Below are 18417 nucleotides of genomic sequence, written 5' to 3'. Positions count from 1 at the left end.
AAGACTCCAGGATTCCTTCTAAGGCCAGACCATGTCAGTGTGGCGAGCTCTCAAGAGCAGATTTGTTTTTGAGAATCCACCACTTGACTCCAGAAATAAGCTTCTACCTCTCACCCTGAAGACACATCATTCAGCATCTTCTGTCGTCCGACAGCTAGATTTCCCACCTGGCTCTCCCTGCTGACTGTGCAGCCCCAGAGCTCAGTTGGAGCCGCACACCCATAGTGCTTCTTTGGGGTCTTCCATGGGATCAGTTGCTTCCCTTAATCCTCCAGCAACAGCTTGTGTCACAGCCTCCCCTTTACATGGGGCAGGTCCCTCTATCCCGCAGGCAGGCCTGGAAAACCCCCATCTATACCGGTTCCTACTATGGATGCCTTCAGAATCACACCATCCGCCACTGAAGCTGAAGTTTTAAAGTGATCAGAACAGTAAATGGAATATGTCCTGCCCCCAACCCATGAAAACGTAACTTTGAGCATACTCGCTCTGACTTCCTCCCTCCAGAATGGATCCGATTAAAAAACCTCATACCAAATCAAAACCCCCCAGATCAGCAGGACAAAAGTTCCTCCCACCACCCTCCCCCCAGCAAACCAACTCTTGCAAGGAAACCGATTCACAAGCTCCTGGGAATTTTTAAAGCAGCTGTATTTTGAAGTAGCTTTGAAATACATTTTTCTCAAGCGTCCCTTGCTCTGTATTTGATCAGATCACGATGGTGTTTGGCTGGTCCTCACTCTGGTACAATTCCAGTCCTGCAGCCAACACTCCGCATCCAGGGTGAGAGAAGGGCAGGACTGCAGGGGTTGGCAGGAGGGGTAGAAATACAAAAACCGAACAAGGATGCTGCAGTTTCTATCCCGCAGCCGACAGCGCTTGACGATTTGCAGGCTGGCAACGTACACAGGCGTTGGTCAGTAGGAACCTAGTGCTAAAGAAGTCACCGTGTACCAGCCTATGGCACGCTGGGGAGGGAATGAGGGCACAATGATCTCAGGGCAGGCTGCCCTGTCGCTGGGAAGGTATAGTACAGTACTCAGACGAGCTTACCCTGTATTTATCCACAAATCATGCATACCTTCTTGTTGAGCTGAAATGTCCATTTATTTAACAGCAGTAATAATTTAAAATTATAAAAACCCTTTCGGTGTTGACTATGAGAAGGGTGAAGTTATAAAGAAAACAAAAAGGGACTGTGGCAGGGGAGGGAGGGATAGCTGTCTATTCCAAGAGTTCACATTTTCAGTGGCAACTCCTCCACCCTCACTCGCCCTCCCCACCTGGAAATCCTCGGAGCAAACCAGATTTTGTTACACTGTCATTTTAAAGGTTTAAAACTTCAAAGCATAAGGGACGGAGGAGCGGGGGGCAGAATATAAAGAGCGGAATCTCAAAACCATACAAACCACCTTCCCCCCGTTGGAGTCGCAGCCAATCGCTCAGCACCTTGGGTTTCCACTTTGTGAAGCTTAACGGCCTTTCACGGCAGTTTTAAGAGTCCACGCGGCGACGCGATGAATTCAGAGAACTTCCCCCCACTGGAGAACCTGAGGTGTCTCGTCTCTGAAGAACCAGGGGCCTCGTGAGGGAATTTCTGGGTTTCAGTTCCCCCCCTTGCTCCGCTCCGGAAGGCCCTTAGTTGCTTATGTTGGCTAGGGAGGAAGGGCTAAGGACAGGGAACGCGAGACAGGGGCTGGGCTAGGATTCATGAGTTGTTTGACGAGTTTTCGTTACTTGGTGAGCTGGAGGAAGAGGAAGACGACGAGGAGGAGAAATTCATCCCTGTGAGTCCTGGGGGATTCGTGGCAGTGTTTTGTCCACTTAAACTTTTCCGGCACACGGGGCATGTGTCGTGCTTTGGAGATTAAAAAAAAAAAATCAAGAGAAAAAGGATTAGACATAGGACATGGGAACAGTGCGAGTAACAGCCGGTCACGCTGCTGACTGCCTCCTTCTTCAGAGGCAAAAGGCTGCTCACGCTCAGGCATCATCAGGATATAGAAATATTTACCAATGAGAACAGTATAATGGAACATGTCCAGAGTATATAATATTCCCCTGGCATCAAAGGGATCCGCACGCTGGTGTAACTAACCTGTTCCAGCCAAGGGACTATACAGCCATTGTGGAATAGATGATTGCAGGGTAATTGCCGGACATTTTCACCAAGTGTGTAATCCTCTTTACATACAGGACACTCGAGCCCGGAACCTGCGAGTCACAAAAACACAAAGCTAAGAATCAAGAGGGCTGACTGGGTATTATTCTTTCACCGCTTGGGAGCAGACTGAGCGCTGGTTTCCCCTCCCATTTCAGAAATCCGTTCAGAGCTGCCCAGCTTTGAAAACTCGCCACGGACGTGCTCCAGCTAACCTGACTCTCTTTATTCTTGACTTAGGTCATCGGGTAACTGGCCTTTCTCAGTCTCCCCAGCATTGGGGAGAAAGCTACTGCCTCCAGACCTTCTGCCACTTGAGATAGCTGCCTGTATCTCTCCACCTTACTCCCAAATTCCTCTCCTTCCTTACCTATATTTTCTCTCTTACTCCCTTCCGCAACGTGCTGCTGCCAGTGTTTCAGGTGTAGGCTTGGAAAGATTCGATTTTTTATTTTTAAATGTCAATGTCATTGTACACACAAACCCAGGAAAAAATATTTCCATCAACCATCATCAAAATGTACACACCGTAAAGAAAGGAAAAGGCTGTTTGAGAACCTATTAGAATTTGAGTTAAGGAAACGTACCGTGTATATTTTGACATATGTGGTCGACAATTTGTATTTTAACAATTACAAAACTAACTTTGTGACTCTCAGCGAATATGGTCATTCAATAAGTATTGTCCAATCCCTCCCATCATTCCCCCATTGTGAAGACAGAAATAAAAAAAAAAGCTTAAAAATAAACACGGATAGTATAAAAACTAAAAATCAAAGTCTGCCAAGCCTAATTCTATATTAAACCTAACAGAGTCAAATATCTATTCCTGTAAGCCAGTCTGCCCAGCATTTTACTATGCACTGCTATGACAGCCAGCAAACACCATTCACTGCTCCCAAGAGATGTTTACACGCAGGGGCTGCACCAGTGCTGACCGTTTCAGGAGAATTTCACAGCTGCAGCCCCACCGGGTGCATTTTTACGGCTGTCTCATCTAATGCTGCTTATAGCCCATCTAGAAGAGACAGGGGCAGAGGCTTGCAGCCTGACCGGAACCTGACTACAGGTGTCAGATGAGGCATGAAAAGAACTTGACGCTCTCACACTCGGGTTTGGACTCGGAGGAAGCAAGGGAAGGATCCGGTTCCCTGTCCCCAGAGCTCAGTGGAGGTGGCAGCAGCTGGCTGAAGGAGTCGGCGGACAGCGGCCCGGCTCTGCCATGGAAGGGGCACTTCTCCCAAACAGGAAGCTGGGCAGCACGAGGAGGCTCGGAGTGCACCAGGAGCCCCACGTTGTGCTGCTGTGCAGGTAGGGGTGGGATACACATAGCACAGCACAGCAGGCGTGGGACGATGCTGGCTTAGCCCCGCAGGTGGGCTGGATTCCTTCCCCGTCCTGCCTGCCTGCCAGGAAACTCCGTGGCCAAAGGCGCTAGGGCTGTCTGAAGCTGCTGCCCGGCAGCCGAGCTCCCTGCAGGGGCATGCCTCAGACTGGGCTCCCCGGTCCTGTAGGAAGGAGCCCCAGCGGAGTGCGACGTGTCATGTACCATGTGCACCCAGCAGTGGCATGGACAGAACCTCCTGGGGGGGTGAGTGGAGTGCGGGGGTGGAGACCAGACAGCATAGGGCTCCTGGCCCAGAGTCCGGCACAGCGTGTGCGAGAGCCGGGCTACCTGAAACAAAACTGATGGGCCCCACCCAACTACAAGCATCAGGTTTGGGTCAGGTATGAAAACTCCTCAACAGGTTCGGTCTGGGCTTTAAAATGAGGCTTGAGCCGATCTCTACGCAGTGGTAAGCATGCTGCCGGCTGTTCTACACCACCCCTCCTACCAGTGGCACTACAGCGGTGTGAGATTCCCCTAAAAAGCGACAATGCCCAGGAGATAGTAAAGACCTCTTATTTCCAAGAGAGTCCCCCAACGTCTCTGCTGGCTCCAACGTTTATACGCGTCTAGCTACATTAGCTGCTAAAGCTGGGGCAGTTAACTGCCTAGTGCAAACGTATCAGTTTTACAGTGCTTCCTTCAGGCAGGTGTATGAGAGAGCTGTGCCTGGTTCTGCCTCTGGAATTCGACAGATTAGCAGCCAACATGAAAATCCCAAGGGAAAAACCACATGAAAGCTTTGCAAAGCTCTTCGTTGGACGACTCGCTGAGGAGGCAGGGGACGTACCTACGTGTTCCTCTGTTATCTGAACGGTGGGGAGCGCTTGGATCTTCTCTTTGTCTGCTGGAGGCGGCCCAGTGTTTTCAAATTGATTTAATAACTGAAAGACAAAACGCCATACAGTACAGGAAAACGACACCGGCTGGATGGTACACAGGATTTGTTAGGTTAAGGTATTGAAACATCTAACCCAGTGTCCTGTCACCTGCTTCTACTGCTGGCTAACTCCTGATGCTTCAAATATTAATTCCCCACCGTGGAGCTGGGCAACTTTGCAGAGCTGCACAGAGGAGAAAAATTCCATCCTGACCTCCGAATGGACCAGCTGACAACCCTCAGCATGAGATTTAACATGCGCATAGACGGCGGGGACCACGAGTCTTGAACCCTGGTCCACAGGGCTCTTCCAACCTGCCACCCAGGGACCTGCTAGCAGTTGCCAGAATAGAAGCCCCTGGCAGAGGACTCCAGTCCTGGAATCTGATTGGCAGAATGCTGGAGGTCCTGATTGGTTCACAACTTCTATATAAACCCAGCACAGGAACAGGAAGTTGTGCGTGCAACTGGGATCTCCCTGCTTTGGACTGCTTCCTAATTCCCGACTCCTGCTCCAACCACTAGGTCTGACCGCCCATGCCCCAGTCATGACAATTCGTCTTAGAACTCTGCAGCAGTGAATTCCACTTGCCGAACACATGCTACAGGAATGATTTCCTCTTAATGTTTTTAAATTTAAAACATTGTTCCTGCCACAAATTTAATGGGTGCCTTTGTTATCGGACAGCATGAGGAATACCAGGAGCAGAATCAAGTGCGGCCCTCTCTTCTACCTTCCTAAATCACCAACAGCCATAAAACAGGTTGTCAGCTTGTGGCAGACAGGAGAACATGCTTGTCTTTTGGAACCACAACCAAGCCCCGACTGAAACATGTTTCTGGTCACACTGTTCCTCCTAGGTGCAGATCTTGGGTTTTCAAATACATTGCTTCCTTTAGGAAACAGTTACTGAAAAGCCTCATTCCAGGATAAGCCACTGCAGGGGAAGTAAACAGAGCGCTCCCTACTGGTGCATTTCAAGACACATGAATCATGAAACATGAAACAAAAGACATTTTCCCTGGCAATGGAGTGCAAACCTAAGCTCCTTGTGTAGACACTTTTATACACATTGACTCAACGGTAGGGTTTGGAGGCGTACTGAACTGTAAGTCCCCACTAACCAAGACAGATATCAGTGCTACCCCTCTATGGAAGGGAGAAGGGTAGATTCTTAGAGAAAGGGCCCCACTCCAGTACCAATCACTGCACACGAGCATCCCCCAGTGGCATACGTATAGAACAGGTGCCAGTTTTACCTGTGTGATAATTGCATCCAAGCCATTGGCACCCCAGGCATAGTCCATTGGATTCGAATGCAAGACTCCCCTTTAAGAATAAAGACAACAGGGTGTTAGTCTCCACTGGGACTACACACAACCAGACCTTTAGGTAGAGTAACCCGTAACTCCAACTCACCAAGGGCCTAGTCCTAGGTTTGGTATTGTTGTAGGTGCAATAATGCCATTGACCAGCTGCTGTATAATTCTGAAAGACAGCAAAATCAAAATCAAATAAGAACTAGGATCCACTAAATCCCACAAACAGCCCGGAAGTCCAGAGTAGCTAGGAAATACTGTGGTACCATCAGGGGGAACGAAAGGTAAGACACGGTATCCGGCTTAAGATGCAACTGCATCCAAGGGTACGTCTACACTACCCGCCGGATCAGCGGGTAGTGATCAAGCTATCAGGGATCAATTTATCGCGTCTAGTGTAGACGCGATAAATCGATCCCCGATCGCTCTGCCATCAACTCTGGAACTCCACCACCGCGAGAGGCAGAAGCGGAGTCGACGGGGGAGCGGCGGCCGTCGATCCCGCGCCACGAGGACGCGAAGTAAGTGATTCTAAGTCGATCTAAGATACGTCGACTTCAGCTACGCTATCCTCGTAGCTGAAGTTGCGTATCTTAGATCGATTCCCCACCCCCCAGTGTAGACCACGCCCTAGTGACTACTTATTTCTTGCCACAGAAAGAAGTCGAAGGATTTTATTCAGAGAGGAACATTTTCCTACACAAAGGTGGGAAGTGGACAGTGTCTCTGGGGTCCTACTCTTTAGCATAGGCCTAGGAGGCAGCAGCATTTCCAACTGCTGATTGCAAGGAGCAGAGAAATTCACTAGTGATCGAACACATCAGCTGGGTTTCATGCTGCTTTGCCCACAAGTGACCAAGCTCAAGGAAAAGAATCAGGGCAGACAGATGCTTACTCAGTCTAGGGCATCTTTTAGTTAAAAGCTCCCAGGTATATTCCCTTCTTTGTGGTATGACCTATTGTAGAGTACAGGTAAACCATGGCCAATTTCACTCAAGATACAGGCTTGATAAGGGTTCTAGTCCGGCTGAAATGTAACCTCCCAAAAGCAGCTGTTTGCATGGAAAGTAAGACATCTGTGAAGGAGAAGAACGCGACACAGGAAGTTTTTAGTGAGGGGCTAGTCCTCGTGAATGGAGAACACAAACAAATGTTATGGTTCTCAGCTAAACCCCTTTAAAAAGAAAATCAAGCCCTGGTCACTGAGCAGAGCCCTGGAAAGCGAAACCACCTCTCACCCTTCTAGCGTTGGGACTCCCTCGTGCCTGCCAGTGGCACGCCGTGCAGTGAGGCGGGCTCGGGGCTGCCTTGCGCCATATCTGTGCCGAGACTGGTGCTCTCTGTCCCGCCGGTTCTCGGAGTCCCTGTTGTCTTCAGATTGGCCACTGGACCCAAAGGCAGGAAACTCAAAGCTGTCATCAAAAATCCCAAAGGCGAACTGGCCATAGCCCTGTGGCAAGGTGAATAAGTGCTGATCCACGTTCTGTAGTGAAGGGAATTCAAGGCAGATTGGTCACAAGGAGCGAGCTTTTACTTCTACTAACAATATTCAGGTCCCAACAAAGGCCTCTGGGATGAGACAAAGCCAGACTCTGCAGCCAGCCTCCAGCATCACAGCTGAGGGCTCTGTGCTGAGAAGCAGCTCTGTAATGAGCAGACAGCATCGGCCGAGATTAAATTTAGGAAATAACCATTATTCTTCTGATACCACTGTGTGGCACTGAGGCTAACTGCTGACTCTTTAAACCAGAGGTGGGCAAACTACGGCCCGCGGGACCGTCCTGCCCGGCCCTTGAGCTCCCAGCCAGGGAGGCTAGCCCCCAGCCCCCTCCCCTGCTGTCCCCCCTCCCCAGCAGCTACGCCACCGCGCGGGCAGCGCTCTGGGTGGCGGGGTTGCGTGCTCCTGCTGAGCAGAGCATCAGTGTGTCTAGCTCCAGCCGGGCGGCCTGGCTGCCAGACATGCTGTACTGAGCAGCATGGTAAGGGAGCCGGGGGGGTGGATAAGGGGCGGGAGGTTCTGGGGGGCAGTCAGGGGACAGGGAGCGGACGGATGGGGCGGAGGTTCTGGGGGGCGGACGGGGGGGCGTTGGATAAGCATGGGAGTCCCGGGGGGCCTGTCAGGGGACAGGGGTGTGGATAGAGGTCAGAGCAGTCAGGGGACTGGGAGTAGGAGGGTTGGATGGGGGTGGGGTCCCAGGGGCGATCAGGGGACAAGGAGCGGGGGGGTTGGATGGGTCAGGGGTTCTGAGGGGGGGCAGTCAGGGGGCGGAAACTGGGAGGTGTCAGATAGGGGGTGGGAGCCAGGCTGTTTGGGGAGGCACAGCCTTCTCTACCCGGCCCTCCATACAGTTTTGCGACCCCAATGTGGCCCTCAGGCCAAAAAGTTTGCCCACCCCTGCCTTAAACGGTGACCACGGCATACCCAGATAAACAGTTCAATATACCACAGCCTGGCTCCCCCTAACAAAAGCGGGATATGGGGAGACGCAGCTGTCCACCGAGAAGAATGCCATATTTAGAGAGTTCTAGAAGCGGCGCTTGGATGATATTTACCCCCAAACTTTGACAAAATCCAGGGGACATAATAAAATGATCTGTCTGTGGAAAACATTCAGATTCAATGGCAAGAAAAAAATAATCTAGCAGGGGCTGGGGAGCTGCTATTACTCACCTCGAATGGATGCCTGCTCTGATCGCTGGTCGACGCGGAAGAGCTGGAACCATTCTCAGCATTCCTGAGAAGAGCGAACAGCATCAGTTAGACTCAGAAATGCTGACTCGCGACGGCGCGGGGTCGATGGAAAGCCTTTTGCAGCAGAGGGAAGCAAGGGATGGGATCTCGGTAGGGGCAAACGTCACACCAGTTTACGAGTTGTGCAAAACCATTTCACAAGCAACACATTATTTTCTCATCAGCTGCTGTTTTCCACCGCAAACGCTCATGTAATTTTTGTTTCTTACTTCCCTGAATATTCAGATCTTTCCCCCTCTTGTTGATTGCCTTGTGCACATCTCATGAAGCTGCAGAACAGTAACTTTGCTAGAGAAGACCCACCTGTTACATCAGCCAAGCATTCCTCTACCCACTCCACCCCTAGGCAACTCAGCTACGTTCTCCAGAGCACCATGAGGGTAAGATTTAGGATGCCAACATCATAACGATGCAAACACGCTTAATGCTGCTGTTGCAAACCCACTCGTTGGAACCAGTCCTCTTTTCTGCACTGCAAAATCACATGACCAGTCAGAGAATGACAGCAAATGATTACAAGAGAACTATTAACAATACATAGCGCTATGCTTTCAAAGAGCTGTATGAACGTTACTCCTCATGGCTCACGCGTGTGCTAAATGTTATCTTGGTTTTACAGCAGAGTAAACTGAGGTTCAGAGCACCTGATTGACTCTGCCAAAGTCACAGCAAGTCACTCTCAGAGCTAGGATTAGCTAGGCACGATTTCTAGCTCCATCTACCAGACAATGCTGCCTTTCAGCATGGAGCTATGCCTCTGCATGGGTTTAGAAAACCTACTGCAATCCAAAGGAATAACTAATGCACACTTGATACAGTTGACATAGGCAGAGACTTGCTTATACGTTTAAGAACAAACAAGTGGATCTCTTTAACATCTGGTCACCTTGCATTGTTTAAATCTCAAGGCCACGCTCTCTGCAAGTCAAGACCAAGAATTACATTACGTGTAACCTGCACTGGCAAACGCACCATTACAGCCAAAACAGGTCAGCGTGTCCACACATTAAAGCATTTTTTACAAGGCAAAAACCACACCCTGATCACATTCTGTATAACTATGTGTGTATCACTGCTTCCTGCTGTGTGTATGGGATAGTGCAGTGGTTCTCTCTCTTTTGTACTGGTGACCCCTTTCACATAGCAAGCCTCTGAGTGCGACCCCCCTTATAAATGAAAAACACTTTTAATATATTTAACACTACATAAATGCTGGAGGCAAAGCAGGGTTTGGGGTGGAGGCTGACAGCTCGCAACCCCCCATGTAATAACCTTGCGACCCCCTGAGGGGTCCCGACCCCCAGTTTGAGAACCCCTGGAATAGTGGGTGTTTCTTCACAGTGGCCTCTGGGACATCATACGCGCTCTCAGATTTCGGGGGGAGCTACCCCCGATTAACCCACAGCTAGGTGCTATTGTCTACATAGCAGAAAAACTGTTAGAAATCAGCTACTGTCATGCTTATTCTTTTATTTAAATTAATATGTATATTTTGGTAGTGCCTAAGGACCAACCAAGATCAGGGCACGATTATGCTGGGCACCTTGCAACACAGAACAGTAGACGGTCCTGCCCTGAAGAGCTTACAAACCAACTAGACAAGACAGATGCAGGGTGGGGGATGAGGTAGAACATACAAGCAGAGTAAACAATGTGATGGCAGCAAATGGGATTTAAGTTGCATGGTGGGTTTTTTTGGGGGAGGGGGGTAGTTAGCAGGGGATCAGGAAAGAAAAGGGCAGGGGGATGAGGGGTCAAGGCATGGGAGAAGAGACGGTATGGAGTGAAGCTAAGATGAAGAGACTGTGGGAAAGAGAGAGGTTTGGAGCAAGCAGCCCAGGGCAGAGAAAGTCCAGTCAAAACTGCAGAAAGTTCTCTGAATGTCCACAGGTCACTAGTGAGGATGTCAGGCTTCCATCCATCATGGTTGGGAAACATGGTTGTGGACACAGACTGTGTGTGAGTTAAGTATGTTACAACTTTGGAAAAATCAAGTAGGTTTTCACTGAGAAAAACCAAATGTCGTTAGAGGTTGTCCAACCGGTCCCCTTAGTTTGTAACACCTCCCACCCCGGGAAAAGGGAACAGAACAGAGAAGATTCCAAGTTAACGTTCACGGTATCCTTCAGGAACAGCACATTACCTGGGCTCCTCTGGAAGTTCTTCAATAAAACCAGATTCACACCTTGGGCAAATATAATCCTATAGAAGAGAAAAACTACATGAGAAACGCAGGTGCTAGAAAATAGTTACAGATAGTATCTTCCATATGGAGAAATGGAGAAAAACCCTGCGTTCCATTCTCAAGGATGGATGTTACTGCTAGCCAACAGGCATAAGGCACGGAAAACCTGACTGTGCGCTCAGAATAACATTCATAAACTAAGTGGTGAAGTCAGGCATTGCGCCACTCCCCAAAGTCCACCATGCTTTAAGGACCAAAGAAGTCACTGTTTTGAGCCACTCTGGGGACAAGCAGGAGCTCTAAGTCCTGGAGAAGGAGGAAGCCATCTTTATGGATTAGATATGGTAGGACATATAGCACTGCAGCCCCGTGTAACACCGGGCTCAAATTATTCACATTTAAGGGGACTAACTAGAAATTGGTCTTAATTCATGCAAGGCCACACCAACTTTCACAATGAGGACCAACATGTAACAATACGTGAAGTTAACCATTCCAGAGAAAATTCCAAACTTCATAACCTCACTCTTACTATCCTTCCCCAGGTAGAGCAGGATTAACTACAAATGTAATAGGCAGCCTTTCTACCTCACACTTTCCGGAGCATTCTTTAGTTTCTGATGGCAACTGAGAAGATTTCAGGAGTTCTATCTGGACTTATTTTGTGCCTTTTATGATGGAAGGCTACAAATCCCAGAATTCCATGCTTGTTTCTCACCCTTTTGTAAAAAGAATCTCTACTTAACAGACTCATGGGATACAGACACATGGCTACATCCTTCTCTATCCACACTGTATTACATGAACCAGTTTTAAATGCTGCATAAAACCATTTCAGGCATAACAGTTTCCCTAGTCAGTGGGAACAGGGCACAACTGTTATCAAATCATGTTTTAAAAGCATTCTGTTATGCAGAGATTAGATTATAGACCACAGAAAGTCAAGCACCCTCTATAACAGTTTTTAAATCATTAACGTATGCCTTCAGTCAATGTTCCCTCTATTTTTTACATCCATGTGCGGAATTAATTTTGTTATGTGCACCAATATGGAAGTGATGTGTGGTGGGGGTGGGGCCGAGGGGTTTGGAGTGTGGGAGGGGGCTCAGGGCTGGGGCAGAGGGTTGGGGTGCAGGGGGGTGAGGGCTTCGGCTGGGGGCTCTGGGGTGGGGCCAGGGATGAGGGGTTCAGGATGTGGGAGGGGCTCAGGGCTGGGGCAGAGGGTTGGGGTGCAGGGGGTGAGGGCTTAGCCTGGGGGTGTGGGCTCTGGGGTGGGGCTGGGGATGAGGGGTTTGGGGTGCAGGCTGCCCCAAAGGGGGGGGAGGGGACTCCCCCCAGCCCTCTCTTGCCGCAGCAGCCCTTGATAGCCTGCTGCGCAGCCATGTGGCCGCACAGCTTAGAGGGAACTTGGGCCTTCATCACACTGGCCAGACAAACTTAAGCCTGAAACTGTTTGGCGCATGGTTTAAAAGTGGTTCCGATAACACTGGTTAACCCCCAGCGCAGACAGAGCATTAGAAAGAAGACAGATCGTAATGTAGTCACAGGTGAAGTGAAAGCAAAACCACTGGATTTCCTGGCAAGGCAGCATGCGGACGTGTTGATTTTCAAATGGCTTCTAGAGGACAAACTGTCAGAATGAAAGAGAAACAATGTGGAGTTACAGTTACTGCCAATTATAATGTCAGGAAGAACAAAGAGGAAAGCATTTACTCACAAGAGCTGGGATTTTTCACCACACAGGGTATGTCGACATTGCAATTAGACAACCCAGCTGACTCAGGCATGTGGGGCTGAGAGGCTGTTTAACTGCGGTGTAGAGTTGGGGCTCTGGCTGCAGCCCCGAGCTCTGGGACCCTCCCACCTTGCAGGGTCCTAGAGCCTGGGCTCCAGCCAGAACCCAGATGTCTACACCACAATTTAGAAGCCTCACAGCCCCAGCCAGCTGGCATGGGCCCGCCATGGGTTTATAATTGCAGTGTAGCTCTACCAATGGAGGCTTCAAGGAGACATAAGGGGGTCATTCTGCAACACAAACACTAAAATAACCTCCCACTCTGCATGCTCATTAGAGAAAGCTCGTTCCATCTACCTCTATCGCTCCAAATTTAAGACCGGACCTTTTATAAAGCTCAAACAGACTCCATGTTCAGAATCGGATTTCCTTCTCGGAGTAAGGGTCTTCTACACCTGCTTTTCTCATTTTGTCCCAGCTTTAGTGAAGCGTTTCTGGTTAATGACTATTGATGGTTCGATTGCCCCTTTGAGACAGAAGAAACTCAAAGGGCTTAAAATTATACGAAGGACTCACTTGTCACTAAAATGAGCCCCCACAAATAACTACACACAACAATGCTATACAATACAGTGCAGCTCGAGAGAGGAAGTGAAGTGTACCATGCCCAGTTTGAACCAAACAGGACACTTTGGTCATTTATATTTTGCCTACCCTAAGTGGAATTTACTAATTCCACTAATACTAATAGCTGGCTTATCTGAGTTTATCTTTCCAAAGAATGCAGATGCTGCTTCCCCTACCACTTTTACTTTCAGGATTGTCACACCCAAGAACATAGGGCATGTCTACATTAACCTGCAGCTTGAACTACGGTGGTATGAATAGCAGTGAGTACCAAAGTGCTGTGGACGCTGCAGGCATGAATTTAAAGGTCCCAAGTCCAAAAGGACTAAATTAGTGTGAACTCGGGATCTTTACGTTTGCACCCGAAGCGCCCACACGGGGCAGTTACAGCACAGCACTTTGGTGTGCACGGCTGTTCACATCCCTTTAGTCCAAACTGTGGGGCAGTGTAGTCAAGCCCAAAGATATTCCACTTAGGAGCCAAGCTACCTGATTCCCAACAGGAACAGGATGCAAGTGGCCTGTGTTCACCCTGCTAAGAAGTTTGTGATTCCTTCCCAAGCCATGGGGGGAAAAAAACATTGTAAGACCCTAGCTGTGCACAGCAACACCCAAAATCCATTTAATCTTGTCTCTATTACAGAGAATAAGGAGTCAGCAAGACGCTACCCATCTGTAGGTACTGTCCCTGAACACCACTTAACAGATGCAGCTGCCTCCTCTCCCCCACGGAACTCTCTTTAGATTTGCAGTCATGTTTCTACAAAATACCCGCAACCTGTATTTCAGATGTGTTCCTACCTAACCCAAACGCCTCACAGGGAGTTGGTTAACGGCACACAGGGGAAGGAGTGTACAAAAAACTGGATCCGTCTCTCTCCCTTTGAAATAAACTTCAGCCAATGTCCTCAAATTCCATCAATGCCCCACTCGGATAAGAATTTACAAAACCAATCTATTGCTTTCCATGCTCAGTACCGTGAGCCTGATCAAGAGAAGCAAGTGATTGGCTCCTCTCAGCTTTCCTATTAGAGGGATATAATTTTGCCAACAGGCAGTTCTGAATACAGCAATCAGCAAATTCTTTTGCAGCTGGAACAGCACAATTGCCAAAGTTCGCTGCTCCTCAAACTGTTAGACTCTTTCCTTTTGTAACACATGCAGTGTCAGTTCCACTCTGGTGACTTAGTTTGCTGTCAATAAGCGTGACCTACCTAATTTGGACCTCTGAAACAACTAGCTTCTTGAGCATCAATCAACTGAGCCTGGATTTTCAGCATTGAGCGAGGTTAGAAAACAGACAATGGTTGCATTCACCACCAAAAGGATTGCTCCAATTGTTATAGGAAACCCACCTTTGTGTATTACACAAGGCTAGTGACCAATATATCTGGGAGGAAGTATTTTGGAGGGGGGGGGGGATGGAGGGGTGACAACCAACAAATTCCCTATCCACCCTCTCAAAAGTTCAAGAGTAGTTAGCAGGAGCATATCAGCCTTTTAGCTCTTAAACTGTATATAAATGTAAAATATAAATCCAATTCTTTCAACCCGGTGAAAAACTGATCAGCGATACAAAGGGTTCATTTCACCCACTGCTCAACTGCAGGTATCCCAGAAGTGAAACAGCAGGTGTTTAAAAGAACGCAGCAACATAACATTGTAGGAAGAACTGTGGGTAGGTGGACTAATTACCTAAGCTGGAATCTGGCCAAGAAATCTATCTTCAGCACGTTTTGAAAAGCACTATGGAATCTCTAATGGGACCAAAGATTAAAGGCCTCAGTTTTATGTATTTCAGAAACAGCACTTCCAGTTGCTGACTCAGAAAGACGAGTGCCACCAGCTGCATCACCACGCTGGATTTCCTCAAGGTCTTCCATTCAAGCAACAACCAGCCCTGTCCTTGGTTAGTTTATGAACCAGTGCTTGACATAAGTCCAAGGTGGCGTATCTAGAAAATCTTGCTATAAACATTCTCTTTCCTGATTTTAAAATAACAGCCAGCAAAGTTTTCATCAAACAGCCACTGAATTGAGGAGTTATCAGGAAAGCTGGATGCTCAAATTAAAGCCTGCCAGGCTAAACATCCTTTAACAAAAATGTTAACCTCCCAGTTCAACAGTAGTTTGTCGAAATATCAGGGAATCCCTGCTGTCACACGTGAAAGAAAAGGACATCCAGCTAGTGAGTCTGAAGCTGTGGTTAAAAACGTCCGTTACAACATAATCAGACTAGAAAATAAAATATAGTGTTTGATAGTCATACCTAAAAAAATCTCCTCCATACAAAGGGTTAACCAGGTATATTCAGACACACACACACTTGGAGAATCAAGCATCAGTGTGCCCTGGAAGGTTTTAGCAGCTGCTGTTCACAGACAAAGATCACATCCTGAGGAGCATTCATAATGTGGTATTTACCTTAAAGCTAAATCATACACAGACTGAGATGTGGGAGCCTATTTACCAAACAAAAACAACAAAACTAGTATTTTTGTAACTTTGGGAGGTTTAAAAAACATCGGGAAGAGGCAGAATCTTTTCACAGTAAGGATCACAGCAATGCTACAGTAGCAGCTGAACAGCAACTGATTTAAAGGAGACATTTTTATTTATATTTAAAAATAATTTGACAACCTTCTCAGCAGCCTGTTACAATTACTAGACAATCATCGAACTAATCTAGACACCCTCAAAATATAAAAAACGTGTAAACTTTCCTCTAGTTCATTTTAAGATAAACATACACTCCTCTACACAATCTACTGGCACTAGGTGTCAAGTCTGACACTAAAAGATAGTTTGCAGTGGTGTTGTAGCTGATATGAGAGGGACAAGGTGGGTGAGGGAATCTCTTTTATGGGACCAGGTTCAGTTGGTGGAGAGTACAAGCTTTCAAGCTACACAGAGCTCTTTATCAGGTCTGAGGCAAAAAAGAGACTTGTTTATCTCAAAATCTCGTACACTTCACCCAGGCTAGGTATACACTAGAAAGCTTACCGTACCAATGCAGCTGCACCGCTGTAAGATCTCTCGTGTAGCCGCTCTATGCGGATGGGACAGAGCTCTCCTATCAACGTAATTAAACGATCCCCAAAGAGAGGCGGTAGTTACGTTGGCGGGAGAAGCTCTTCGGCCGACATAGCACTGTCCACACCGGCGCTTCTGTTGGTGAAACTTGCGTTGCTCAGAGGGGTGGTTTTTTCCACACTCCTGAACGACACAAGTTATACTGTACCAACAAATGTGGTAGTGTAGATATAACCTAACAGAAGATAGATTTTTGGTAGGATTCTGCAACTCAGACTTTACAGCTGGGAGTTTCAAAGAGACCCAAGGGAGTTAGGCACCCAATTCCCATTGAATTAATAAGAACTGAACACCTAACTTCCTTTTGCTCCTTCCAAAACCCCGGCCAAAGGGTGTGGTAAAAGCGCTCTTATCACTACATAAAATGCTATAGATTTGAACACTCAGAAGGAAGATTTAACAAAGTAGTCCAGCACAACCAACCAACCATTCACAGCCCTGTGAATTACTCTGGTAAAGAGACCGGTTGAGAGCAACACACATTTACAATACATAGTGAAGCTCTGGGTTGATTTTTAAATATGAATTAAACTGGATTATTTTTGCACACCATTTAAAAAGACTTCCCTAGAAACAATACAACACCGAGAAGCCTCATGGTCTAGTGGCTAGAGTAGGGAAGTGGGTTCTATTTCCAACCTTGGCACTGATGTTTTTATGACCTTGGGTAAATTTCTTAATCTGTTTGAGGGCTCAATTTCCCCAGTAATACCGGAGTAATATTTAGCAACATGTCTAAAGGACCCTGAGATGTTCAGCTGCTAAGCACTCTACTAAAATGTCAAGTATTATATCTGGAACTCACTTACTACCAAGTTCATGGCACAACTTGAGTTTTCACTGTACACCAGATCAGCAAATGAATTTCACTAAAGATAGTATCAGAGGGGTAGCCGCATTAGTCTGGATCTGTGAAAAGCGACAAAGAGTCCCGTGGCATCTTACAGACGTATTGGAGCATAAGCTTTCGTGGGTGAATACCCACTTCGTCAGATGCATACACATCTGACGAAGTGGGTATTCACCCTCGAAAGCTTATGCTCCAATACGTCTGTTAGTCTATAAGGTGCCACAGGACTTTGTCGCTTTTCACTAAAGATAAAAATTCTATTGCAATTAATTTCCTGGCATGATGTTAGGAGTTTCAGGACAAATAAAGGCTCAGCATCAAGGGAAAGGCTCATTAACTTCAAAAATAAACTTGATGGGCTGATGACATTGGGCAACTCAGTAATAGAACACATCTTGGCTGGATTTCCTACAAGTCATGGTCAAACGTGTTACTTTATCAAAGTCACTTTCATGCCAATAATCAGCACTTTTTTCTCACCATTATGGGGGGAGGGTGTTTCTCTCCTAACAAGTAAAGATGCATGGGCATTTTAGGTGGAGCTCAAAGCACACTGTTAAAGCACTACAATGAGTATAAGAAACAGGCCTGCGCTGGTCAGTGAAATTATTGTGTTTGCCTCACGGTTGCCCATTCCTACATTCCAAAGAATTACTTTCTCTAAGGGTTACACTCCGCTTTTCTCCACTGACTGTTAATAGAAAAGCTTGCTGATAATTGGAGAAACTCTCTCACCCCCTCCCCCCCCACGTTTTTGGTTTGGGGTTTATCTGGTGCACATAGAGTAGTAAACACACAGCTTTAATTTGGAAGCGTGTCACTTAGAACCTCTCCCGCCACATAAATGAAGGCAGTGGGGCAAGAAAAACCCCGAGGCATGGATAGGGTGCCAGGAGACAGCCCCTCTGGGTATCTGGTGTAGGCAGCGTTGGGGTGGGCGCGTCTTTTGATCAAACATTTTGCAGTGTATGTGACCAGGAAACATTGAAGTCACCCTCCCAGTCAAGCTGTCCCAGTTCGAAAGCCTGGGGGAAGGGTGTGTGGGGACAGCCACCGCCTCGCAGTTTAACAGTCAGCAGGATCCCACTCTTCCCAGAACATGGGGGGGGGTCCCCTTCACCCTCCTGCTCCCCACCCAAGAGGCCCCCAGTCCCCTTTGCTATCTTCCAACCCAGGAAGAGCGAGGGGATGCCCAGCAGGCTAGAAACTCCCCGCTCTCCCCAGCACAGAGCCCATCACCCTCCCAGACTGGCTTCCCTGAACCCCGCCCAGTACAACCTCCCTCCCCCTCCCGCCTAGGGGACCCTTTTACACCCCTTCCCTGACCCCCCCCTCCACCCCAACCCCCTTCATCCCCCCACTGCCCCAGCTCCCCCAGCCTGATCACTCACCCTCCCCAGCCCCGACCCCCTTCATCCCCCCACTTCT

At 48.0% G+C, this 18417-nt stretch overlaps 1 protein-coding gene across 1 annotated transcript in view; it reads right to left on the bottom strand.

Annotated features, from left to right (window-relative positions):
• Positions 1 to 633: 633 nt before the first annotated feature.
• Positions 634 to 18417, bottom strand: part of RNF126 (ring finger protein 126) — an 18063-nt gene continuing 279 nt past the window's right edge. The window contains exons 2-9 of the mRNA XM_026655027.2: positions 10644 to 10702; positions 8420 to 8483; positions 6987 to 7231; positions 5849 to 5917; positions 5689 to 5758; positions 4339 to 4432; positions 2099 to 2214; positions 634 to 1858 (exon numbers count right to left, since the gene is read on the bottom strand). Coding sequence (XP_026510812.1) covers positions 1709 to 1858; positions 2099 to 2214; positions 4339 to 4432; positions 5689 to 5758; positions 5849 to 5917; positions 6987 to 7231; positions 8420 to 8483; positions 10644 to 10702 — 867 coding nt within the window. The 3' untranslated portion in view covers positions 634 to 1708. The remainder of the gene's footprint in view (positions 1859 to 2098; positions 2215 to 4338; positions 4433 to 5688; positions 5759 to 5848; positions 5918 to 6986; positions 7232 to 8419; positions 8484 to 10643; positions 10703 to 18417) is intronic.

This window comes from Terrapene carolina, unplaced genomic scaffold, assembly GCF_002925995.2.
Source record: "Terrapene carolina triunguis isolate 2854851 unplaced genomic scaffold, T_m_triunguis-2.0 Scaffold194, whole genome shotgun sequence".
Classification (NCBI taxonomy): domain Eukaryota; kingdom Metazoa; phylum Chordata; order Testudines; family Emydidae; genus Terrapene; species Terrapene triunguis.
This window is presented reverse-complemented; position numbering and strand designations above follow the sequence as displayed.